The 27,419-nt window shown below is 42.1% G+C and overlaps 1 protein-coding gene across 1 annotated transcript; it reads right to left on the bottom strand.

Annotated features, from left to right (window-relative positions):
* Nucleotides 1–15,812: 15,812 nt before the first annotated feature.
* LOC147447115 (uncharacterized) lies at nt 15,813–22,519 on the bottom strand. Its single transcript, XM_086523006.1, has 4 exons — nt 22,015–22,519; nt 20,726–21,447; nt 16,794–16,965; nt 15,813–16,350 (listed from the first exon to the last, which is right to left on the bottom strand). The coding sequence occupies exons 1-4, from the start codon at nt 22,165–22,167 to the stop codon at nt 15,970–15,972; spliced, it is 1,428 nt and encodes a 475-aa protein (XP_086379132.1). The 5' UTR covers nt 22,168–22,519; the 3' UTR covers nt 15,813–15,969.
* Nucleotides 22,520–27,419: the final 4,900 nt, after the last annotated feature.

The following is a 27,419-nucleotide window of genomic DNA, read 5'->3' as shown; positions in this document are numbered from 1 at the left end:
CTCTTTTATGTCAAGCTTAACACATGGTACGAGCACAAGGTAGAAGGCATGAGGATGATTTCCAATGGTACTATATATATGGACTTTACTGACATGGTATACTTACCAAGAGTGATGGCCATTACCTTGCTAGCTCACTTATTAGCAGTAACATGTTGCCCATTGTACGTAGATCTTATTATCTTGTATTTTCTACTTATGTTTTGTAAATTGGTCATTTTGAGTAGTAAAGAAGAAGAAGCATCTTGGTGCCTTCATCTCTATTTTGTGCTCTCTTGGCTGTGTGTGTGTGTGTGTGTGTGTGTGTGTGTACATGCGCATGCTTGCAAGAGCTTAAGCTCTCTTCTTCTATATCTCTTTATGTTGTATGAAAGCTTGATTGTGGCTAAGGAGTTGTGAGTGACAAGGAGAAGCAAAAGAAGTAGTTGATGTAAGGGCTTTTTTCACCTCCCTCGTGTGTTGGTACTACACTCACCCCCTAAATTTTTGGGTTACGCAACAACATCTAATTTTGTCAATTTTTGTGAAAGATTATGCGGCTCAAGATTTTGTATAGTTTTTAGAATTGATTTTTTAAAGCCAATTTCAATTTGGACACATTTTAGCCTCCATTCTGAAGTTAGAGTGCATGGGAATGGAGGAATGCAAAGTTTGGGTTTTTGTAATTCTCTCATTTTGGTGTAGCAAGAAGCCTCGTTGGTATTGCAGCTCTCATATCTACTATTTAGAAGTGTGAATATTGCATTGGATACATGCATGCATAGTGGGATGATAGGTTGTAACAGATATATGCTATTTTGGGTCTGTTATAGAGTTTATGCAGAATTCTAGTTTTTTGCAAACATGTCTAACAATAATGGAACCAGTGATATTTTCGACACGAAGCTTGGACAAGAACGGGGACAAGAACAAGCTTGGAAGTTTAGAATGACCAATTTCCTAGTGGATGAAGGTTCTTGGGAGTACATTGAACATGGACATGAAGATGCACCATTGTTTTCCAAAGTGATCCTACTTCTCCATAGGTGAAAGCATTCAAGAAATTGAACCAACGAACACATGAGGTTAGGTACTAGTTGTTTCTCAATGTGGAGAATATCATGATTGGACATATACAGGATGTTAATTTTGCTAAGAAGACATGGAACAATGTGGTCTCACTAGATATGACATATAATAAGGCTAAAGATAGAGTTCAACACTTAAAAAAGATGTGAAGATGTGTATCTCAGTGAATGATTATTCCTTGAAGATAAATGACATACATAAACTCGCATCAATTGGTATTATGGTTGAGGATGATGACAAGGTGAAATCATGCTTGTGTGGTTTAGGGCCAGTGTACAAGCACGCAAAGCCCTCTATTCATGTTCATGAAAACATTCCCAATTTTATGGATCTTGTTGTTGGGATTATGGATTTTGGCCTAGACCCAAGGTAATTGTACTATAATTAGCATAGAATTCAACTCTCTCCACTCCCCTTCAGTATTGATTTCTAAATAAACTAATCTTAACGCGATCTTAACACCATTACAAATTAATTGGCATGCATACTAACAAGGTATGCTAGTATATAAAACAAACTATCTACTAATATTCTTTCCATGCATGTCACCATACATGAATACTAATGAGCATATTATACCTTTGTAAAGACTTTTTGACCTTTTTTTGAAGTTTGACAACCATGGGGACCAATGGGTAAACTGGAGTTCTCAAAATATCCTACTCTAGTTCTTTTGATGATTTGGCACATTTGCGTACTAGTTCACCTATGCTACTTCCAAACTTTACATTGACCCAAGGTGGAGTGAGTAGTTTGTCGTGAAGTCCTACTCCTTTCCATGGCCCTCTAGGGAGTAAATCTTTAGGGTTTGAAGTCTGTTTAAACTTTGATGGGTTGTTACACACCAAAATCTAAATGACTTCAAACCCTACATTTGCGTACTAGTTCACCTATGCTACTTCCAAACTTTACGTTGACCCAAGGTGGAGTGAGTAGTTTGTCGTGAAGTCCTACTCCTTTCCATGGCCCTCTTGGGAGTAAATCTTTAGGGTTTGAAGTCTGTTTAAACTTTGATGGGTTGTTACACACCAAAATCTAAACGACTTCAAACCCTAAATTGCACAATCTACACAACATAGTCCAAAAGAATAGTATGAACTTGAAAGTAACAATTTGGGAGCTTGACATTTATCATTTAGCCTCCAAATTCCAAAATTTATGGAGTTGAGAGTATCAATTTGCGATTTCAAAATTCATCCCTTAGCTTTCAAATTCCACATTTGAACTTCAAAGTTTGGCCTCCAAAGTCCAAAGAAGAGCACACTAGCTTCTTCACTTCTTCTGTTTTTTTGTCTTTGTTTATTTGAACTACTTTAAAAAACCTTGAAGAACAAAGCATTAGAGGTACATTCATAGAATTTTGATCCTATGATGTAAAATAATGCAATCTTTGATTTGTAAAAGCATCTTTTCATTTAAGACCTCTAAAAAGACATTTCACGAAAAAAAAATTATTTTTTATTCTTATTAAACGTACCTTTTCTTTAAAAATTATTTTATTATTATCTATGCTTATTAAATCTACTTTTTAGTTTTTAATGAGGTCTCTTTATTTTGTTGTTTTTATTTTAATTTTTTACTTTTATTGTTTTTATTTTACTTTTTTACTATACTTTATCATAAATTGTCAATGTGATATTTTCACCTTGTTTAAGTGGGCCCATCGTAATAGACAAGGCATCTCTACTACTTATTTATGGAGTTTGGAACGAATAAGAGTCGTATCAAGGATGATTTCACTTTTTTATTTTGAAGGTCATTAAAAAAATCCCCTTTTCTTTCTACATTTACACAAAATTTAACCTCACTATTTGTTGACGATTTCACCTCTATGTAGCCTGTGTGTGAATTTGTGTGTGAGAGACTAGGAACGAAGAGAAAGTGCATTTTTCATATCCATAATCCGTCGTCGAAGGCAGTGGTGGGAGTCATACTGATCGGTAGGCCGGTTTGGAATCGTTAGTTTCTAACGTCCGTGTCACATTGGGGCATGCGGGCAACGTTTATTCTCTTCTCAACCAATCAGCGACTGTGTCAACATAGTCACTTGTCACACTGGGACACTGTCCATGTTTCCCCAGCTTAACTGGTCGTCCAGCTCAGTGGCACACTTTTTCCAAAAGTGTATCGGCCTACCATGCCCGCCCAACTCCAATCCCAACACTGATCCTGCAGTTCTCCTAGGCACCCTTTGTAGTGCATGTTATTGTCCCCTTTGCTTTTATAGTATAACTCTCGACAGCTTCTTTTTTGTCATAAATGAAAACACCACCTAATGCACCCTTAGAACAAAAAATCAGAAACGTTTATGTAACAAATGTAATTGATTAAGCAAGTGAGTTTTGAATAGAAAATTCTATTCAATTATGCATAAGTGCCTTTTGAGTGGCCTAAAACTTGTCCAAAATAAAAGTGTAATGAAAATGGACTATGAACATTGAGAATAGCGGAATTTAGAGAACTTTAGTGAACATTTTTATGAGAATACTTTGAGAAAATAGAGGGAGAACTTGATTAGAGGTAGCAACATAACCATTATACGTAATTCACTTAGCATGGACACTACTTTGCAAGAGAGAGAATTAGAGAACTTGACAACAGTTGACGACCGGATTTATGTGGAGCCGGTCCCCCCTCCAAAAGGTGTTTGTATTATAGCTTCTCTCATAAAGAGAGAGACTTGATACAATACAAGCTTTGTGTTCCTTGAGACCTTGATGGTGCAATGAAGATAGAGAGCTTCATGCACCACAATTATGCCCGTAATTTAATTTAATGAAAGCATTAACTTGTCCCCGGCCTCAGTCCCAAGACCTCAAAAACCTTCGAAGAAGGTGGAGAGAGCTAGCAGGGAATGAGGGTAGGGAAGAGGAAGAAAAAGTAACTTACAAGGAAGAAGTAGTGTCCTCTCATACCATTACTCATAGAGCTTTTAGCATAACATAGTAGCATAGTAATGGAGATGAAGAAGGTTGATAGCATAGCATTGAAGCATGGCCCCTGGTTGGATTTGCATTCCATAGCCAAGAGTTGTTGGTGTAGTCTCTCAACTTCTCAAGCTTAGAGAAGGAGATGAAGTTCTTGCACTTTCACAAAGTGAGAATCGGAGCATGTGAGTGTGTGTGTGTGTGTGTGTGTGTGTGTGTGTGTGTGAGAGAGAGAGAGAGAGAGAGAGAGAGAGAGTATACCCCCAAGCACACACCCAGTTTGCTTTGGTCGATCCCTCCTTGTAGCTCATCCTTGAATTTGATTGGACCCCTGCAAGCCGCCTAGCCAATCACATGCTTACTGCATATCAAGCGACAAGGATAGCATTTGGACAAGTGTCCTCCTTACCCCTTTGAGAGAGAGGGCTTGACAATGCCTAGATAATTATTTAAATAAACTTCACTCTTATTGGACCCCTTTAGAGGTCAGCCAATAGGCTTTAGGCACCTTATGAGGGCAACATGTGGAGAAAATTGACATGTGTCCTTGTTGCCTCTTTGGACTTGGCTTTCCTTGAGTGAGTGAGTGAGTGAGTGTGTGTTCCCTCTCATGCCCCTACTTGTAGGGCTCACCCCCTCTTGTGTAGGAATGTTGTTGACTTTTTGGAACACCTCACCCCTTAAGCACCTTAGCCATGAAGCCCCTCAAGCACCTTAGTCATAAAACAAGACAAACACCCCAAGCACCTTAGTCAGCAATCACAACAAGCACCTCAAGCTTGGGCCGTGTTCCTACCTCAAGCCCTAGCTTGCCTAAGGTCCTAGGTCTAAGAACTTTTAACACTAACCTTTGGAGGTCTTTAACGAAGCTAACCCTAAGGTATTTTAAGCTCCATTAGTTGGCATTGCTCTTTGCTAGACCATCTCCCATTTGTGTTGAGCTATATATAGTGTCTCTATATATAGCACCCTAGTCCCCTCTATATAAACTCATCTCGTGTAGTCATTGGATACACTATGGGAAGTACATGTTGGTGTCATGTCTCTCTCTCCTCTCATCTACATGTGCTCTCTCCCTCTGGTTCAACATGGTATCAGAGCCATCCTTCCAAGGCAAGGTTCGGTGTGCAAGACATCTAAGGCGAGGCTCAATGTCCGGTGATGTGGTGCGCAACACAGGGCCTTTGGCCTTCCAAGGTAGAGTTTTGACCAAGGAAAGGGTCTATGACTATGACGAAGCTTTGCGACACAACACTCATCGGAACACAGAATCAAAGATAAGTCTTTTTTTTTGGCTCGTTCTAAAAGTTCTTTCTTTTTGTCGGTAACTGTGACGAAGCTTTGCAACAAAACAAAGGCAGTTCTACATCAATCTGCCCTGCTTTTGGACGCTCGTAATAGCTAGCTGGTGGTGATGCTTGCTTGTTTTTTTTCTTAAAATAACTCGATGTTTATATGGGGTTGCCTGCTCGAGGCAGTTCTACGTCAATCTGCGCTGCTTCTAGATGCTGGTGATTTTTGGTAAACTTGCTGCAGAGGTTGACGTGGCTTACAAGTAGAGCAGGATTAGATGCAGCATAAGCCGTTGAAGGCTTGCTGGGCAAGAGAGCGCGCGCATAAGCCACCGCAGCTGCAAACTCACGCGTAGGCCACGGGTTGCCATGAATTGAAGCGTGGATTGAAAGCGTGGATTCTGCTCTAGCGCTCTCCCTGTGCGTTTTACCCTAAGAATCCCTATGCAAGCTCGCAGGCTGGACAACAAAGCAACAAGCGCTATCTACAACGGCCAGAAGCCTATGCTATTATTAGCGCTACGTCTTCTAACCTCAGCTCGTATTCAAGAATAGCTTTAATTAAATTACTCTAATAATAGCAAAAATAAAAACCTCCATTGCTTTGAGGAATCAAAATACAGTGCAACAGACAAAGAGGATAAGCGAGCAGCGGTTATCCGTACACAGGCGGCTGCATCTGAGGTTATTGGGCTTAATATCACGATGGACGATGCCCTGAGCATGGCAGCAAATAAGGGCATTAACCCCGTGAAAAGTCTCCCCTCTTGTTTTTACAACGCTACCAAGTAGTTCTTTGCTACGCTACCAAGCAGTTCCCCGTGACATGAATATCAACTCTATCGAGCTACCAAACATCGACGATCCTGCTCTTGACATAAATAGCGGCTTCATTTAGTTATCAAACATCACTAATTAAGCATCGGGGGTCAACAACATGCAAATATAGAGTTAATATTTTGGGGTGATGACTCGGATAACTAGTTGCTTGATCATCTAGATTGGTCAACCTTGCATCTATGTAGCTGTAAATTCTGCAAAGAATCTTCCTTGGGTATCAATGTTGTGGCAAGGTCTATTGCATGGCATCAGAGGATGATAAGGTTTAAGAGCACATACGCATGTCGCTTCATGTTGGTATTCATCCATGCCTACCACAACCAACATATTACACGTCTTTATATTTATGATTATGTCGTAGTCATGGCGTGCCTGCTTGTCACCCCCTGCAGACCGCCATAAAACAATTTCAAAAATACTTTTTTTTTCCATAAGTAATTGTATTGGTTATTTCGTTGATACAGGATGAAGTTACATGATGTGTCTTCATTCATGGCCCAAGAGATGACAAGATTTACCAAAAAGCCATTATCTACTGACTAATCATTCTCTTGAGGTTTTGCAGATTTGCACAAAACTAGCGTCTTTGATGCCATGGTACATAAAGTCATGATGGTGATTACTATTTTACAATTTTTATTTGATTTGAAGAAAACGTTTTTGATGCCATGGTACGTAAAGCCATGATGATTGCTATTTCAAAGTTTTTCTGAGCGTCTCTAATGCCATAGCAAATGTCGTGATGCCATGGTACGTAAAACCATGATGATTATTACTATTTTTATGTTTTTGAAAGCGTCTCCCGATGCCATGGTACGTAAATCCATGATGATTATTCCTATTTCAAAGCTTTTGTAAGCGTCTCTTATGCCATGGTGAATATTGTGATGCCATGGTACGTAAAGCCATGATGATGATAGCTACCAGTTGCTGAGATCTTGGGAGCCTCAACATGTTCAGTATATCACGGCTTTGTATATATGTGTGCACATGTGATTATCTTTTTTTTCTATGTCGTCTGCAAATGTGATTGCATCGGCATTGTGTTTGTTTCTATGTCGTTTTTAGAAAAGCGTCGCGAACCGTCTCTAAGGACAATGTGATGTGACTATTTCTAACCTTCACATTTCGATATGTTTCTTGAGTTGATGTTGTTTACAAAATTTAAATCACATCAAGCAGTATGTACAGGGGCTCAAGGATATTGAAGTTGCTCTACCAAAGAATTTGCAGTAGCTCAATCGTCTATAGCTTGGATTATAAGAAGACCCTTGAAAGGGCACATTGTAAAACAGGAGTGATGTAGCTCCTGTGAACATTGTAAATGTACATTTAATTTATTTTAATATAACAGTGGGTATATATAGAGCTGTGGGTTTTTCCCTGAGCCCCCGAGGGTTTTTTCATCCACAGTTAGGGACCTTCATTTGAGTGGGGGTGTTGAGCTATATATAGTGTCTCTATATATAGCACCCTGGTCCCCTCTATATAAACTCATCTCATGTAGTCATTGGATACACTTTGGGGCTTGTACATGTTGGTGTCATCTCTCTCTCCTCTCGTCTACATGCGCTCTCTCCCTCCGGTTCAACAATTTGGACCCATTGTCTTTGGTCCCGTGCTGAGATAAATCTAAAAGCACATGTCTATATTCTAACTCTTGTTCCCGTTTATTCTCCCACATGAAATGATCAGTTTAACATGAGAAAATCATTTGGGTTAGTTAGATATTAGATTTTATGACAAAAAGAGTGCCCATGACGTAGTTATCAATCCACATGCCCTCTCTTGTGATATGGTGTCGCAAAGCATACTTATTAGTAGGATGTTACTGATGCAAGGTATGCCAAAATTGGTATAAGACAAATAACCAGTGCAAGTGTGATCATTCATGCGGCACAAATATTTCAAAAATTCATCGATAACTATGCATCACATGACCATTGCCTTAGGGCGTGGTCACGCAAGGCTTAGTTACTCGTAAGCTTGGCGGACTTTTGATGGGAGCGCGGAACGGAGATAGGGAGTAACAGGTACAGAGAGCGAGAGCCGGGTGCAAGTAAGAGAGAGAAACTAAGAGCGAGGATGTGTCGACTGGGCAACGTTTTGCAACTATGCCCTTTTAGGCATAGTTAGGCTTCTAAGCAGGTGGAAAGCTGCAGCAGCGTGTCAGAGCCTACGGGCTGATCTACGGAGAACTAAGCCTCGTGTGACCATAGCCTCATATGGGAAGTAAGGGGCTTGACAACTATGGTTCAATGCACCGATCTAAATTTCCCCACAATCTGTGAAGAAATCAAGCCGTATGGTCCCACTCAAATGATCTCCCCATACACACACATGTATCTACGGGGCTACACCATATTGCGTCGTTAGGATTTTTTTGATACATAATGGGCTAGCAAGAACCAATCCCTGGGTGCTGGAGCACGTAGCCAATGTAGCCATGTGTAAACAAGGTGAGGACTCACAATGGCCTGTTGAAAGTAAGGGGGGAGGAAAGATTTATTGAAAGTAGGTCTTAATCAGTGTTGCAGTTGTATTGTTTGAATATAAAATTGTATTGTCCATATACAGGTAAAATAAAAAGACCCATTTAATATTATAAAATTTAAATAACATTTAAGATAAGTCTCAATCAGGCCATTTTTTTATTTTCTTCTAGTCGGTATCCTCTACTCGCAATTGGCTTATATATTATGAAGGGGCCCCAATAATAAGGTAAATGGTGCACATTGCACATTAGTATTTTGAAACAAAATAAAACAAAAACGAAGTAAAATAAAAAGACACATTAAAAATCAAAACAAAAGAATATTTTAATGCTTTCAAATAAGCATAGAAAATAATTAAACAATTTAGTGAAGTGATTTTTTCTTTAAATCCTCAAATAAGAGAATCGTTTATCAATACCTCAGTGTTTGAGAAAGGTACGGTGTGTCTGAGCTTAGGCTTAAGCCGATTGAAAATCAAGATTAGCCGGTTGCAAAGGATGGCAAAGGAGAAAAAACCCAATAAAATATGCTAGAAAATAGTTCAAATATTTTTCAAATTTGAAAATTTATACTAGTACTAGTACAACGGCGCCGCCTTCGGCGGCGGCATTGCCTTTAGCAGGGCTATGCGGTCTCTCTCTCTCTCTCTCTCTCTCTCTCTCTCTCTCTCTCTCTCTCTCTCTCTTCTTTGTCTCTCCCTCCATCTCGCTATCTCTTGCCTCAAATGTCTTCTCTCTCTAAAGTACACTATGTCACTCACCCATTGTTTGTGTGTGTGTGTGTGTGTGTGTGTGTGTGTGTGTGTGTGTGTGAAGGTTTCAGATTAAATTACGCTAATCTTTTTAGAACTTTATAGGTTCTCTCGCCTTCACATCTTAAAATTTAGAGGTAAAGTTCAAAAATTGGAGGTGAGATAACACTAAACCTAGGTTTTTTTTGGAGCACAGCCTGATTGCCCTTCGTCACCCCGTCATCTATCTTTAACCATCGTCGACCGTCTTTGGTCCGCTTTGGTTGTTGCATAGGGCCCCACTGACTCGATACACTTGCCTGCAACTTCTACCCCCAATGCAAGTCTACATGGTAGTCTGCGTCCATGTTGTTGTCCTCTCTTGTGCACCCTATAGGCCATCACCACCAACCCCCATAACACCTTCTCTATCACCCGATATTAGCACCTTGGCCACTATCTCCCCTCACAAGTTTCATACACAATGCTTCCCACGACTTGCTTAGGCTGGGTTCAGACTGAACCGGCGGAAGAATTTTGCTTTCCTAAATGTGCCGCCGCCTAGTGTGAACAGTGTGGAGGAGGAAAAGTGAAAAAGTGAAGGGGGCTGAGAGAGGCCATCAACTCTTTCCGAGGGGGGGGGGGGGGGGGGGGGGGGGGGGGGGGGGGGGGGGGGGTCGAAAAAAATGGAGGGCCTGGCGGAAAAGTGCCTCAACTTCAACCAATTAAATTTTGCCATGGAGCCCCTTTGCTTTTTTCTTCCGCCGCCTAGTTTGAACCCACCCTTATTTGCCGTAGCCAACCTTTGCTTCACCGCAGTCACCTTCCACTCCCATGCCAATCCTCTAGCCACATAGAGCTAAGCGCCTACCATGGCTCTCATTGCATCGCGCTCACCTGCTCTACATCCGCCCTCTCCGACCCTGCTCATTTCCCATCGTCCTCATGCAACCGACCAGTGCTACACATCAGTCTTGTCTTGCATGTGGTACACACGCGACACCACCGCTATCGCCCTCTTATAGCACCTGTCGCCTACACTTCCCTAGCCCTTGCAACAACACCCTGATCTGTCACATTGGCCCACCTTGTACCCCTTGATCTTGTTGTGATAAATTGGCTAAATTTGGGGGTTTCATACTCTATTTAGAATACTTTTACCTAAGTTTTGTAGGTTTTCTCACCTTCATATTTAAAATTTAGAGGTAAATTTCAAAATTTGTAGGTGGGATAACACTAAATCTAGCTTTTTCTGGAGCACTGCTTGGCTGCTACACATCAACCTGGTTTGCATGTGTCACGAACTTGACACCACTGCTATCACCCTTTTGTATCATCGTTCACCTTGCCACCGACACTGCCCCAGCCCCTACAGCAACACCTTGATCTGCCACATTGGCCCACCTTGTAGCCCTTGATCTTGTTGTGATGAATTGGCTAAATTTAAAGGTTTCAAAATAAATTTTAATACTTTTTTTGTAAATTTTGCAGGTTTTCTCACCTTCATATTTACAATTTAGAAGTATTAAAAATAAGGATGGGGTCAGTGGATGCAGCCCATACCTATTTCATGTTCCGCAGGCACTCTCCCTCCTCCACACATATAATAAGCTCCCCCGGCATTTTGGAAATTGAAAACGGCATGATTAAGGTGAGATACATTTTTCTTGAACACTGCGACACAGAGAGGAGTCTCTCTCTCTCTCTCTCTCTCTCTCTCTTCTCCTCTCCCTCCTCTCCTCTCTCTCTCTCTCCCTCTTCTCCTCACCTCTCTCTCTCTCTCTCCTCTCCTCTCTCAACTCTCGGGCCTGTGCTATTCCTCTGTGTCACACTGAGCCGGAGTTGTGCCTGACGATACCCTGCTCCCCAAACAATCAACATCTCTCTCTCTCTCTCTCTCTCTCACTCCTCTCTCTCTCTCTCTCCTCGTCTCCTCTCTCTCTCTCTCTCTCTCTCTCTCTCACTCCACTCACAACATTTCTCATTCTCAGTTCGCACGTGCCACGTTGTGTCTCTGTGTAGCCGGAGCTGTACCTGCTCGATACCCTGCTCCCGAAACAGGCAACGTCTCTCTCTCCTCTCTCTCTCTCTCTCACCTCTCTCTCTCCTCTCTCTCTCTCTCTCATCTCTCTCTCAATCTCTCTCTCTCTGTGCGCTCCTTGCCGCACTGTCGAAGCAAGGGACTTGCCAATACACCGTATGCGAGCCACAAACGGCTCCAAGCACACAACAAGCCTAAACTAGCAAGCTCAAGAAAACAAAGGGTGTGTCACTCACCGCTCTACGCTCGCCTTCGTGTGGATTCCTCGCCGCGATGAAGAAGAAGCAGCAGCAAGTCTTGCCGCGCTCAAGGCCGCTTCGCCGCCGTCGTGCCTTCGCAATGCATCGTTCGCACACACCACTCTCCCTCTCCTCTTCTCTCACACACACACACAAGGAGGTGAAGAAGAAGAAGAAGATGGAGATGGAGCAAGAGCACTCTTCAATTGCACAAATGAGAGAATGAGTAAAAATTAGGTTTAGTTGGCTTTTATAGGAGCTCACCCATTCACAACTTGGGCGCCCATGCTTAACCAACTAATCCCTTGAATGTCCAAGTTAAAGTGCGCCTCTCATTGGCGATCACTCTACCTTTCCCTATTGGTCCGACAAGCCCGTACCTGACTCTACCAAATACATAATACACGTCCGTCGTAGGTGATCAGGTGTCCGTGTGCCGTGAGGGTTAACACTCTCTCTCTCTCTCAGTTCGCACAGGCCGAGCTACAGTGTACACTGACCAGATCAAAGAGAACGCGCCACGTGGCGGGGGGAGGCGGAATTCCCTTCGCCGCCTCTCTCTCTCTCTCTCTCTCTCTCTCTCTCTCTCCTCTCTCTCTCTCTCTCTCTCTCTCTCTCTCTCTCTCTCTCTCACACACACACACACACACACACACACACACACACCGTGTTCATGCAGAGAACACGCCGTTGGATAGAGCAGGAGTCAACACGTGTTGGGGGGGGGGGGGGGGGGGGGGGGGGGCTCTGCCTATGAACGACTCAATCATCGGAGATCTTCGATGTGGATAAGTGACTCGCAGCTCGTGCGCATTTAAAAACGGTACAGAAAGAGAAAGCTGCTGAGTGCTGAAAATCTCTTCTCTCTCTCTCTCTCCTCACTCTCTCTCTCTCTCTCTCTCTCTCACACACACACACACACCCCCACACACACACACACACAGTGTTCACGCAGAGAACACGGTTGTTCTGAAGACGCCGGATAGAGCAGGTGTCAACACGTGAGGGGGGCGCAGAATCCCTCCCTCTTCTATAATAGTATGGGGGGGGGGGGGGGGGGGAACTCTGCCTATGAACGGCTACCTATGAACGGCTCAATCGATGGAGATGTTCAGTTCGGATAAGTGTGTGAAAGGGATGGAGCTCGGCATGACCATGGGCATTCAGTACGACCACAAACCCGATTTCAACAAATCGTGTTGTGTCTCTACTCAAAAATTTCGATTGAGGGCAAGCGCAAAAGGAGAAATTCCCTCCTAAAATAGAGAAAAATAGTGTAAAAAATAGCGTGTCATCAATTTAAGGTCGGTGGTTGTGAGTGCTGGTGCAAATTAGGTGCAGGTGGCCCAAAATAGCGAGGTGGTACTTCTTGTTGTTGCAACTCATGCATCCAGAGTTCGCAACCATGAAGAAGTTGCAATGGCAGTTGCAACCAATGTTCAGGAAAAATGTCTCTCAGCTTAACATCGTGTCATTGTTTATTTTGAAAATGTCGGTTGAGAAAAAAACGCAAAAGGAGAAATTTCTCCCTAAAATAGAGAAAAATAATGTAAAAAATTGAAAGAACGGAGTAAAATTTCCTTTCAGAAAGCCGGTTCAGATTTTAAATGTTACCCCTCTATAGTATAGTACTTCCTTGCCATTAAAAATAGCTAATTATACGATTGAGGTCGGGTTTTAGAGACTCAGATTAGATTTACTCATCCTCTAATCTCTCCCTTTTTTGTGTTTATGCCAACGGTTTAATCCCGTGATTACACAGCGTCAGCCATGGTTTCATCCTCTGCTTCCTCCAAGCAGAGAACGACGGACCCGATCGTCGACAGCTTCTCCCACTACCCACAGCATATTACTGCAGCGCGTCCAAACAATTATTCTCTCTCTCCCTTCACAGCTGGTGCGCATTTTCCTTGTGGCAAATTCCAGAAAAGGAATGTATGTTTGGGAAAATGGTTTTTAGCGAACACTGGTTGAGTGCGTCCAAACAATTATTCTCTCTCTCCCTTCACAGCTGGTGCGTATTTTCCTTGTGAAAAAATCAAGAAAAGGAATGTATGTTTGGGAAAATGGTTTTTTGCGAACACTGGTTGCAAACTTGCAGCAATTCAATGTTCGGAAAAAATGTGTTTCAACTTAATATCGTGTTATTTTCAATTTCCAAAATGCAGGTTGAGCGTAAGGGGAAAGGGAGAAATTCCGCCCCAAAAAGGTAACTTAATTTTTTCAAATTTCCTCTTGGAAAATTCAATGAGGAATTTTGTATGTTTGCAAACCTGATTTTTCCTGAACACTGCAACAGTTTGAAGAGAGAGAGAGAGAGAGAGAGAGAGAGAGAGAGAATCGCATGTCAGTCAAAAGGCCCTCGTTGTTGTGCACGGTCCAAGGCTCAAGCTGAGCAGTGAGGATTCCGAGTCCCGACTTGGGAGAATTGCGCAGGTCAGAGATCCAATCCCCAGAGCTTTAAATTTGACGACCGTCTCTCTCTCTCTACACAATGACAGTGTATCTCTCTCTTTCTCTTTCTCTCTCTCAACACCTGTGTTGCCAGATTTACAGGCCACACTGGCCGGAGCAAGAAAATTGCGCCATATGTCGGGGGGGGGGGGGGAGGGGACGGCGGAATCTCCTCCCCCTTTATCTATTAGTATAGATTTCCATTTTGTATTTGTATAAGGAGTAAACTTGCCACTTAGACAACGAGAGTTAGCTCAGTTGGTAGAGCAAGAGTCCCTTGTGTCAAAGGTCTTGGGTTCAAACCCCCTTGACAGCTCGTATGACATGTAGCCCTTAGGGGATGTTCCCCTAGTCCAAATGATGGATTGGCCACCCTGACCCAGTTGAGATGACTCGCCTTAAGAGTCGGATTGCCTTCACCTACGAGGGTTGGGTGTGTGTGTTGTAATTTCAAAGTTCTACTCTCTTTATAAAAAAAAAAAAAAAAAACTTTTTAGAAGACTAGATCATAAGATCAAACTCCTATGAATATTTTGTTTAATGTTTTGATCTCTAAAGTCACTTTCAAGCATGCAGACAAAGTAAATGTTGCTTAGGAGAATAGCTTTCTATTCCAAAGTTTTAGATTTCTATTCATAAGACTTTTGAATCCCTTACGAACATTTGTCTCTAAAAGAAGGTGCTCTAAGGAAACAAAAGGGACAACAAGTTATTATATAGAGACCTTTGCCATGTGGCGTTCATCCAACCAAAAAATCCAATGGCCTCAATGTTACAACAATCTTGCACAATGAACCCTATGGCCTTTCACAAGCCAAAAAGAGCAAGCGTATAACGAAGAAATTAGAGAGTGCAACCAGGCCTAAGGGAGCACGAGGGTGCTCATCTTATAAATGAGGCTAGAGCATAACGTCTCGACTATGCAGATTTGAAACATGTGGAACTAGAAATGACAAAACACACAAAGTGAGGGAGATTTTCGATGTCCCACGGATAAGGACATATATGCCATTTACACTAAACAAGTAAATACCAAGCATTTACCTTACTTTTACGTAAACCCAAGTTCCCACCAAGGCGGTATAGCATACAACCCCTTAACAAAGCAACTTAACACAACCAATACAACACCCATCCAACATTAGTTAAAGATTTTACAACTATTATACATAAAAAGAATGGGATTACCTCATGCGCTCCATATACTCTTATCTTTATGGATTAAGCTTGTTTTGCTCAAGGTGTCCTCGATTGCTTTTCGACGGGCAACCGAGGGTATTTCGCTCATATTTAAGCGGCGAAATTGGGACATGCCTTACAAAAAATACACTAAATTATCACAGAGTATAAATTTTGGGAAATTGGAAGGGCCCCTCAAATATCAAACCTTGTGTGTGTGTGTGTGTGTGTGTGTGTGTGTGTGTGTGTGTGTGTGTGTGTGTGAGAGAGAGAGAGAGAGAGAGAGAGAGAGAGAGAGGAGAGAGAGAGAGAGAGAGAGTACATAAATGGGGTGTTTGTCAAATACCTTGATGAGAGTTATAATATAAAGGTTTCACTTATCACATCTAAAATGAAGAATGTTGTGTGTGTGCAATTATCTAAAAAATGTAACAAGGGTTGATTTGTATGTGTTAGCTGATAAATGAGTGAAGTTTATGTTATTCTTGCAAGCACTACATCCTTTTCCCATATGTATAGGCCTACCTAGTAGAGGAAGATAGGTTCATTTATCACAACACCTAGCATATTTAGTAAACACAGAAATATAATGCGAGTTCTCTGCATTTGGGGGCAGAGAAGAGACGGTTATCTAACATGCATACAATTTGTATGGTAAACATGACCTTGGGAGATAATAATCTTGCCACTCATACGATGAATTACTAGTTGATAAATTTCACTCTTTTAAGTTGATGCACTAGCTCACATGGTGAAGAGCCTGCATCAACAAGAACATTATCCTCTCGACATTGTTGTTGCGAGCACTCCTCCAAAGTAGAAACCCATAAGGCACTTGGTAGCACAAGCGCGTCTTTACCACCTTCATTGTAACATAATTCAAACTCTGGGTTTTCAAAAAGCGGGTTGTCATGGTGATCCACTGAGATTGATCGTGAGGAGGGTACTTGGGAAATATAGGGACTACATAGTGTAGGTGAGCGGGGTTGCTTGCCCTCTTTTGATAGTCTTCTGAATGTAGGAGTGTTGGAAGGGCTAGCTTGACAAGATCCAACCCTAGATTGTAGCTCTGGTGTGTTTTGAAGCTATGTTAAACAAGAACACAATCAAGAACAATCAAGGGGTTAAACTTTAGTGAGAGGAAAGCAATTGCAAGATGAGAGAAATATAATCTTACTCTCTACATGAAATTCCCAATGCATACATCTGGGGAGTACACACACAAAGAGAGAGAGAGAGAGAGAGAGAGAGAGAGAGAGAGTCGTTTGAGCAGTCCCAAGAGATTTTAAGATCTATTCGACGAGTCTTGAACTCGAGACCAGATACTCAAGAGGGCAATAGCTTAACCAAAGAGAGAGCAAAACCAACACTTCAATTATTTTTTGGATGCATCCCTCTAAAGCAATCACAAAATTATTCAAGGGGACAAAATGTAGCTTTGGTGATATATTCTAGAGCCATAATTAGTCACAAAGTTCATCAAATTGCAAGTGGGGTATAGATAAGAATGTGCACAAAAGAAACTTACCGTGTGCTGATGATATGATGACGTGGTTGTGGAGGTTCTAGCCGAGGAGGATCTCGCTGAAGAGCATGACTTAAAGGGTGCCTCTGTCTTGCTTACACTGTATAGCTCTCGCACCATATCGTTGTTCTCGGCCCACCACAATTGAGCTTGCCACTTGCTAAACAATTCTCGACTACAAACACAAACCCATTCACAAATTTCCTTATTCTCAGATAAAGCAACAAACTCTTCTTTCTTTGCCTAGCGAGCTTAGCCATAGAAATGGAATTTTATAAGTGTTTTTTGTCGCACACCAAGGGCAACATTCAATGCACAAAAAAATTGATTTCTTTTTTATGATACCTCATACCCCGTGTGTGTGGTGTGTGTGCGTGTGCACACGTGCCCGATGCAAGCACGTGTGTATGTGGGTGTGTGGGTGTGTGTGTGTGTGTGTGTGTGTGAGAGAGAGAGAGAGAGAGAGAGAGAGAGAGAGAGAGAGAGAGAGCGCTCAAAGTAGTGTTTTTTGGCATATCCAAAGGGTAAGGCCATAGTGTTGCTTAACCCTTCTTTTTATTTTGGTTTAACTAACACTAAAATTCCTATCCGATTCCAAGAAAAATTTGCTATTGATACACAAAAATGAAATTGTTATGATAAGACAATACAATCCTTCAAAGTCATTGTTCTCTAGGACCTCTACAAGTGTGATAATTCTAATGGTTTATCCAAGATCGAGGTTGAATACAAAGGTCTTTTGGGCTGTCAATGGCAAATGTCTTAGTACTTTTCTTGGTTTATTTGCTTTGGAGGTAAAGGGGCCATCTTTATTTTTTTACCATTTCTTATTATGCTTGGTTACAATTTAAGATTTAGGATTTTTGTCTCGTATTTTAAATCTTGAACGTTAAAAAGGAAGAGATATTTCTTCCACTGGGCAGGCCAACACTATCAAATAAGATAGTACTTGCCCACTATTTCTAACATTGAAGTCAGTCATAAGGCATCTGAGCCAAACACACTAATTCATAGTTATGAAAGCTACCATGTACTAAACAAAATCACAAAGCTATGCTACATATGCTTCCTCATACACATCAATATAGTTTTATTTGTCGAAATATTGTACATTTCAACCATTAGGAGGCGCTAATGCACAAATTGAATGAATGATCGTATGACAAGTGATAGTAAAAGTCCTGTTAAAATCATTGCCCTTATCTTGAGCATAGCCTTTTGCCATAAGTCTAGCGATAAAGTGATCAAAACTATCATCAGGTTTATAGTTCAACTTGAAACCCGCTTTGTGCCAATGGTGTTTTTGCCACATGTGCCACTCTTCATAATAGCATCATACTTAGATTTCATTGCAATCAACCAACTTTTAAAATTTTGTGCTTCACCAAGTAACAAATTTTCTCCCTCGTCATATATGAGACATGTAGCCAAAATGTAACAATTTGATGCATAAAAGACATACGAAGAACCAGAACAAAACGACTAGACAAAGATGCACACATTTTATTGTCTCGTAAAGCCTACACTGGCTATTTTGATATATCTCTAGTGTACTCATTTTCTAGTCCTATCCTCTTCAAGTACATCTCGTATATCTGCACTAGTTATCATTCACCCAGTGGTATTTTCAGTCTCATAGAAATGCGTCTTCATAGAAATGCATTGTCACACTACATTCCCCGACCTTTAATTTCTCATGCATGCTAGAAAGGACCAAAGGAGATGATAGGTGGCTTCTTCAAAGTGCCGCAAGCACAAAAAAGATAGTCTGATACTCAAGATGTGTTGCCGATGTACAAGTTTGCAAAATACCATCAGTACGACGAAGAGGAGCTAAAGAAAAAACTCAACAAAAGGTGGAAAATCAGGAGTTTGACTCAATGGACCTACACATTCTAATGTCTGTTTTTTGGTTTTGTTTTCGCTCGGCCGCTCCCCTCATACACCAAAAAAGTATACAAGAAGAACGACCAAGACTATGCCCCCAGAAAACGAAGGCAGGCGCTTCTGTCACTAGTTTCCTCTGGACTACGAGAGTTCAGAATTATCTACACTCTTAGGGCCATGACTAATCCCTTGAGAGACCCAGTCGCCACTTGGATTTGGACGTGACAGCAACCAAGTACCTCTGTTGAGAGGCCTAGGTACTGCAGGACTTGCTTCGAATGTCTGTGTGCTTTTTTTTTCCCTACAGAGAAAGCACACTACAGTGATGTGGCACACTATAGTGATGAGGCAGATCTTACATCAAGAAATTTGAAATAGAGCTAGGGCTAAAAATCTTGGACTAAACAATGGTATTTGTCCTAGAAGTTTAAGGGAAGTGGAGACCATGACTCATTTGTTCTTGCACTACAGTTCACTCAAATGCTTTCACCTAGCGAGAGTAGAGAGAGAGCGCGCGCACTTGCCACTGACGACTCACGAGGCAGTAAGATATGGAGAGAGAGAGAGAAAAGCGGGGCCCGCTAGAGGCCGAGAAAAAGTGAAAGCAGAAAAGGAGCGGAGTACTGCAGAGTGCTGCATGTGCGCGCATTGCAGATATAAAATCTCCTGAACTGGTGGAAGAGCTAGGTCCAAAGAGAAAAAGGCAAGGGCTTTTGGCCCCTTTCGTCCTCATAACAACCTCAAATTTTTCCTTCTCACATGACGCCCATTTATCTTTACGTGGTGCTCTAACATGCACTGTAGGTAGCCTTGTCATAGTTAGAGAGTCGATGCAGTGCCACCCACCAATCCGGCCTTCAAAGTTCCCCTTTGCAACACACTCATCCAACAACTTCTAAACGACAATGCGTACAACCCCCCCCCTCCCCCCCCCCCCCCCCCCCCTCCTCTTCCATTTGCATATTTTAAAAATTCATAGTGACTTCGTACACTCACAGTCTCACTCTAGAGCCCTTTCGTGCCAACAGAATATGCATCTCAATGCCTTCCCGCTTCCCACAGTACTAGTCCAACTTCTCCATTATCGGTAGCCTTTTCTGCTTTCGTGTGACTAGGAAATAAGAGGACAACAATGGCCTATGAGATAACACCACTCAAACTTGACAATCTGTAGAGAGACAAAGAGAGTATTAATCCACGTACTATACTACCACGTACATCTAGATATATGCAGCTAACCAGTGTGAGTCTATCAGCACTTGAGAGCTAATCTCAATCCATGGCATGACCATCATAGCTTTGGTTTAAGCCTTGCTAAGGGCGCATCCGCACAGGCAGGGTTTAACCCTTACCTGCTGACGCAAGTCAACTTTGCCTTCCTTGCTTAACTCTGCCCAAATCAGCAAAGTTGGAATTTGCATGTTCTACCCCCACCCACTGCTGCAAGCAAATTGCCTGTGTACACAAAGGCTGCCGCTTTTGTTGGGTAAACGCCGAAATTGGTAATGCACGCACGGCAGGGGTAGCACCCCCCCTCGTGCGAATCTGCTCTAAGTCTATCAACACTTGAGAAATGGCCAGAAAAGCCAATCTCAATTCATGGTGACCACCAGAACTTTGGTTTAAGCCTTGCTAAGTCTATCAACAGTACTTGAGAAATGGCAAAACAAACCAATCTCAATCCACGGTGACCATCATTAAGCCTTGCTTTTAAGCCAGGAGATACGATGCCATATTGAGGTTTGTAACTATGTCACAAAAAACCATCGTTGGCTTCATCAAGCTAATTAGCTACTCTGCATGAGGTTGCCAAATATCACCATATATTGTTGGCTTCATAGAACTAAGCCATTCCACATGAGCTAGCCTTAATGCAACTGATCTTCTTGTAACTAGACCGATCTTGGTGCAACAATTTTGGCATATTTGCACCAGTTATACATTACTGATAACTTGTGCACACGCGACCACAGCCTTGTAAACCGCATGTATGATCACACTGAGAGAAAAGAGGAAAAGAAAGGAAATCAGCAAAATAAGAGCTTTACCTGAACCTTATTCTCTTCAGATGATTGGACCCATCAGGCATAGCCACAAAGGTGATCATCACTCCAGGCTCCACCTGTGCCAACCACTCTTCAACATGGCCACCACCTGACTCCACTTTCAAATGCCTTCTACTTCTCTTCACATGCACATCATCATCCAAATTCTCTTCCACTGTATGCCCATATTGGCTCATCTCCCTCCTGATACCTAGGCCTACAAACTTGGCCTCCTCTAGAAGCTGATGGTCTGCCCTGCTCCCTTGATTGCCGCTGCACAATTGCTCCTCAGCTAAAATTCTCTCCTCTCTGCGGAAATGCTCATTGAGAAGCTCCTCAATGGCATCACATGAGTCCGGATGCGATGGCAACTGCTTTAAAGAGAGTGACGACTTCGACGTTGATGATTTCTTCTTGCGCAAATGGCGTCGCTTCTTCCGACCAATGGGCAGGAGGTCATGGTGCGAAGTGCTAGACAGAGAAGCGCTACCAAATTGGTTACAAATGCTATCTGCGTAGTCATGTATCAAGTTGTGATGTAGTCCCTGATCTGAGGAGGATTGGTCTTCACAGTTAGAGCCCATAAGGATGGAGCTTTTTTCATCATCTTCTCCACACAAGTTGTGCTTGTCCTCATCAGCGCCACCTCTGTGGACCCCTGCAGCCGTGCATGGGCTGCAATGCCGATATGCGCCCGTGGAAAATTTCATCACAATATCCTTTAACTGCATTCACATTCATCCCCCATAATCAGCATAAAATCACATCAGGAAATTGCAAATTATTAATTAAACAATGAATGGCACCATCCTGTTAATGATTTGTTTGTGGTGAGCATTATTTTTTGTTCAAATTACACTAATAAAAGCTCCAAAACCACATCAAAATTTTAAGCCACTTTGACTCAAGAATAGGAAAGCAGCCTCAAATATCAAAAGGAGAAGCAGGGGTTAAGAATATAGAGCAAGCAAGTAATTACAAAAAACGATTAACCAAAATCTGTGGCCTCGAAATTCAATCTAATCTGATCTATCCTTAATTGTCATTAGTAGTCGAGCCAGTGCTTCTGCAATGTCAATTTTCCTCTAAGCTTTACATGTGGAAGATGTGCAGACGTGCAATGAACACAAACTAGGGCAACTCGATGAGAAAATTTGGCGTGGTGCCGGCTAGCCTGCTTCTTCTGGTGATTAAAGGCCTGTGGATTAACCCTTGAAGCTCAAATCTGTCAGCTAATTAGCACTCTGATTAGAATACCTTCCACAAAAGAAACATAGTGTAGATAATCGCACCTGAGTTGTGAAGGACTTGACGTGTTCTCTAGAGCCTGGGACGAGCGCTCCTGCTGCACCAGCAGCCTTCGCGAGCCCGGCATGATGATGAGAGTCATCAGCATGGGCGGATGTGATGTTGGCTTGCTTGGGGCAAGCCAGGCACACTAGCATTTTTGTAATAATTGCTTGATCAAGGGCTTTGGATGAGAAGGATGAAGAATTATGCGTTTGTTGATCTGTTTGTACAAAGCCCTTGCTTCTGATGAAGCAAGGGCTTTGGATGAGAAGGATGAAGAATTATGCGTTTGCTGATCTGTTTGTACACAGAAATGTAGTCCGGAATAGTGTGGATGCAAGCAAGCGCGCCAGTACAGGACATGGAGGAGATATGGGAAATGCAGAGAAAGGGAGGAACTTGAGCAGCGGATCAGCTGTTGAAGGAAAGGGAAGGAGAGAGAGGGGTCTACTATGGGCGCGCGCGTGTGTGTGTGTGTGTGTGTGTGTGTGTGAGAGAGAGAGAGAGAGTCGAGAGAGAGGGTGCAAATTTGTGGTGGGTCGTGCAGAAGAGGAGCGTGGGACTGCTTGCACCAATTTTTTTGTCGACCCCACAACAAGTGCTCTGCTAACCGAACTTAACACTTCAAGTGATTCAACCCTTGAGCTGTTGCGATGCATGTGCAATTGTGCCCCCGCCCCTCCCCCCTCTATCTCACTCTCAATTATTATAAGACACATACAGTGATGAAAATACTTTTGGAAGCGTGTTGACACTACACACAAAAGAAGAAGAAAATCTTATCACTTTTCTTTGGGTTCCTAATCTAGATGTGGATTTGAACGATTATTTCTATGCTCCGTTCACTAGAGATCAAGAATATGCCCCTCTTGAGTATTTTGGTGACATTATAATACAATCACTCACAATTGTGAGTTTTGAAAAAAAAAAAAAGGAATATGCCCCTCGAGTATTTTAGCACAAGAGGCTCTTTTAACATTAGTTTGGTCTCTATGCCATCGAAGATTTACACCATCGAAGAAGAGAAATTTCCATCGAAGAGGGTTAGCGATGCTTGGGGGCAGATGTGCAAGAGGGGTAGTTGAGACATGATTCGAGTTGTGAAAGCGGGATATTGGGATGGGGTGCCTTTGGTAGGTTGCAGGTGTGAGATTTACACCACTCTGCTGCTTCACACAGGTCTAGGGCACTTCCTTGTACGGCTAGTGTCTCTGGGCTGGCCACCCATAGTCTAGGTTGTGCATTGTCCGATCGCTCGAGTTTGGGGCCAATCGCCCACTTGAGTTGGGTGCCCACCTTGGGCACTCATATATATGAGGCCAGGGAGGTACACATTTCATAGTTATCATCTGATCATTGTACGGGTCTTCTACTTTGGGAGTCATGGGGGGTTGATCGCCCCTCTTCCGTACTCCAGCGTTTTGGTTTGTTGTCTCTCTCTCTCTCTCTCTCTCTCTCTCTCTCTCTCTCTCTCTCTCTCTCTCTCTCTCTCTCTCTCTCTCTCTCTCTCTAGACTCACACTCCGCGCACATGCACTCTCACATGGTATCAGCAGCTTCAGGCTCTCCATGGTTCAAGCTCTCCTCCCAAGGGATCAAATCAATCAGCATTTTCTTCAACAGTCAACGTTTCTGCAAATGGAGCAAAAATCTGCCAGTGTTTTGTGAAAGCCAGGCAAGCAATGAAATCTAGAAAGTTTCCATCGGGGAGATTCACCTTCTCAACCTGTGTTTTCTGTTATCAACATGGCGATTACCAGATCTATAGCTAGCGCTGGTCATTCCCAAGCTTTTCGTCACCAAAAAAGCCCCTTTGCTCCATCTGCATTTTCAACCAAATCTACGTTTTTGGGATCTGTTGCGCTTTTTAACAGCTAGGCAGCATTTGCCCAAGGAAGGGGGGAGTGTTTGCTGACATCCATCATTCACTTGCTCCCCTCTTAACCTTCCTCCCTGACCTCTCAATCTTCCAATCTTAGGGAATGTATATAGATAGCCTTATACTCACAAAAACAAAAACAAAAAGTAAAAGAGCAAGAGCCACCAAACAAAAATCTAGAAACCTACGAGTTCTACTACATGACCCAAAATCATAAAAACACATTATACACCATGACATGAGCTTTTGACATGACCCTTATAATATCTTCACACTAACCATCATCGATCTATGTGTACAAATATGGCTAGTCATTAGGAAAAGTTTGGACTCAAAAAAGGACTTTTTGGCGTTAGCGAGAGAATGTTGTTCGACCACTAGAGTTTGAGTCACCACAACGGTAGCTCCAATTTATTTGATTTTTATCTCAAATTTGTGCGTTTTCAAAAAAGAGTTTTTTCTGTTAAGAAGATCTCAATAAGAAGATACGACGCGATTTGTGCAAATTATTCTCCTGCCATGGACGACGAACGCCGAATGTGCCATAACTCACATTCAATGAGGCACGTCTTTTGATGAACACTTTTCAAGCTACTACTTCTTGTGTAAACTAGTGAGCCTCTTTTCTTTTATCGTTTTTGCGTAGTGTCACTTCACAGCTAATAGAAGCAAAGATGGAAGGAAAACGACCACGACGACCATCCGCCTCTGTTAAATCTGTGGAACTATTCAATAGCTTTGACTTAGACCATGGTTGTTAGATGTCTACCACAGTCACCATTGGTAGTTGGGTTCTGCTTCAAACAAGAAGAAGAAAACGGATGTCAAATGAATTCATCAACAGCTACATGCAAAGGACGTGTGAAAGATTTTCGCTTGTCTCAAACGGGAAAGACAGTGAAAGAGGTGCTCATTGAGCATGCATATATGCACTCCGAACTACGACTACAACAGTCACCTTTGGGGTTTCCTGCTCATAGACCAAACTGTGTGACTACTATATTGCTAAAAAGTTTTTAAAGATCCTTCAAGTTATTTTGTTGGCTATTTCTTGTGACCATTCTCTTATCTTTTGTTTTTGCAGATATTTATCCTTCTAACAAAGAAGACTGGCAACCAGTTGAGTGCATAATTGGTATTTTTGATGCTTTTCATGCTTCGGTGGGAGAACTTATGTACAGAACTAGTGCGAGAAGAGCTCTCGCAGAGAGGGGAGTTTTCTTTTACGACTACTTTTACAACGCCCCTTGCTCTGTCCATGGATTTGGCACTTTGAAACCTTTCCCTCTTCCCTAACAAGATTCCCCAAAGTGGCCAGTTCCAACTTCAAAAACCTCTGAGTGTTTTAAACTCAAGCTTCATCAGGAAATTTTGAAGTGTTTGCGACCAAACATTGCAAGCAGGCAAGTACTAGTCAGTCTATTTATGCCATTACATGTCTTTATAGATTTCTTCCACGATGAGGAGGTTAGAAAAACAGAAACCATGTTCATCTGCAAATCCCAAACTTGCCTTGATTTTTTGGATGATAATTGGGATGTGAGTGATTCTGAAGGCATTTTGTGCAAAGTTGACAAGTGCTCGGTTATGTGCAAGTGTATGATAGCATCACAGAATTTTATAGTTTCTTTCTACTACATGAGGTGGCATCGAGTGAATGGTCAGTTGGTAGCTATGGATCAAGATTTAAGTAATGATGCTTTTAATCCCTTGATGTCCATCGAGATATGGTTTTCAAATTATTTGCCTACAATTGTTGCGGTTAGATCAAATGTCACTTTAAGACAGGTTCGAGAGGATTTGTTAAATGAGGACGATCTCAATTTTCCTTCAAAATTTGTTTTCAAGTGTAACATGCAAAAGGTACTAAGCTACAGGTATTACTTTTATACGTTGATGTCTCTATCGTGCTCATGTATCCCAATGTCTTATCGCGTACGTTGCATTGCAGGTACCTCACAGACAAGAAAAAACGACTCTTTGTGCACAGATTACTAGCTGACAGACTTGAAATAGTGAACTAACTTTACACAATGATTCAAATACTATTCTCAAAGATTACTCGACAAAGACAGCTCTCTACATTACCAAACACCATTGGATCTTCACTCTCCCATTTTTTTGGAAAACTGTACTTAACATTTTGTAAACTTTGAACCATAATCAAAACAAAAGTCAAATTTTGATCCACTGCTTGTAATCAATTTGTCAAATGTACATTTCATAATCTCTTTCTAATCTTGGGCGTGCGGTGATGTGGGGGTTGTTGGTTGAGGTTGACGAGAGGTGGTGGCTTGGGGGTTTGGGGGCTCTGGAGCTGCTTCATGAGTAGGAGAGGTCTTGGGTGGGGGGTTTGGGGGCTCTGGAGCTGCTTCATGAGCAGGAGAGGTGCTGGGTGGGGGGTTTGAGGGTTCTGGAGCTGTTTCTTCAGGACGAGAGGTGGTGGGAGCTTGGGTTGGGGAGGCATCTGGGGAGATATTGATATGTGCTTGTGTTGGTGTGGCAGACACGGGGTATCTTGTCGGCGGAGGCCTAGGCGTGGGCCTTGGTGCTGGCGGGATAAAAGCATCACGTGCTCCGTCTGGACGCATGGTCGCGGAATTGATCAAGTTTTCAATCATTCTGTTTCTAAACGAAGAAACATCAGCCTTTGAATAATCTGCCAAATTTCTTACCTGCGTTAAGAACATCATGTTTATTAACATAGCTACTAACTTATTAAGATACAAATCTGTAAACGAGTGTCGAATGCTTACACTTCTACGACTTCCATCAAGCATGACCCCTAACAAAATTTCTGCATTGAATAAGACCCTCCATCCACAAGAGTAGGCATCGTCCTGCTTAGGGACTTTTCAACTAATAATCGTAAGATTCTCATATATCTGCCCTTGCGTTAAAGCTTCAAGAGCAGACACAAGCTTCCGAACAGATCTGCGCAAAATATAATTAAATTTCATAAGCGACTTTTAACAAAATTCTATGCGATGTCGAACAAAATACAAAACCTCTTACCTACGCACTTCGACCATGAAATCCATGTGATGGATTAGCAAGGTAGCACCGGTTTCGTTCAAGGTGTAAGAGAACAAGACTCCAATGAGATCTGTACAAATAAACATAAGCAAAACATATGTCATCACAATAAATTAGAGTTCAAGATAAAATAATTTCACTATTGAAAACATTGCGTACCCTTCATGATAAGCCAGAACAAAAAAAAATTCCGTATCCATGTTCACTGACTGGAACCAGTCAACTACTTCAACTAAAGATGTATCCTCGGTCGTCAAAACGACCGAGAGGTTCGAGTCAAGGACGGCGACATCATCTTGCATATTCCAAGGCAAATTTGAAACTACAAAACTGTAAAGAAATTCGTGTCATACAAAATTGAATATATTAAAAGAATTTATTGTGAAAAAAAGAATAGCACGCACCAAAGCAAGCAATTGATGATTGAGTCTGTGAGTTCCCTCGTCCGGTTCTGTAAAATTGCAATCTCGTGGGAGTGATAAGGAAAATACAG

The sequence above is a fragment of the Adiantum capillus-veneris genome, chromosome 11 (genome assembly GCF_014529385.1).
Source record: "Adiantum capillus-veneris isolate H3 chromosome 11, ASM1452938v2, whole genome shotgun sequence".
In the NCBI taxonomy this organism is placed as follows: domain Eukaryota; kingdom Viridiplantae; phylum Streptophyta; class Polypodiopsida; order Polypodiales; family Pteridaceae; genus Adiantum; species Adiantum capillus-veneris.
This window is presented reverse-complemented; position numbering and strand designations above follow the sequence as displayed.

Bases quoted from the DNA above. Each gene is read 5' to 3' on its own strand.
- LOC147447115 (XM_086523006.1), bottom strand. From the start codon at position 22,167: ATGCTAGTGTGCCTGGCTTGCCCCAAGCAAGCCAACATCACATCCGCC. The intron at 21,448-22,014 runs GTGCGATTATCT...ATGTGAATGCAG, and splicing joins TCAAGTCCTTCACAACTCAG to TTAAAGGATATTGTGATGAA. The intron at 16,351-16,793 runs GTAAGTTTCTTT...TGTTTAACATAG, and splicing joins CATCATATCATCAGCACACG to CTTCAAAACACACCAGAGCT.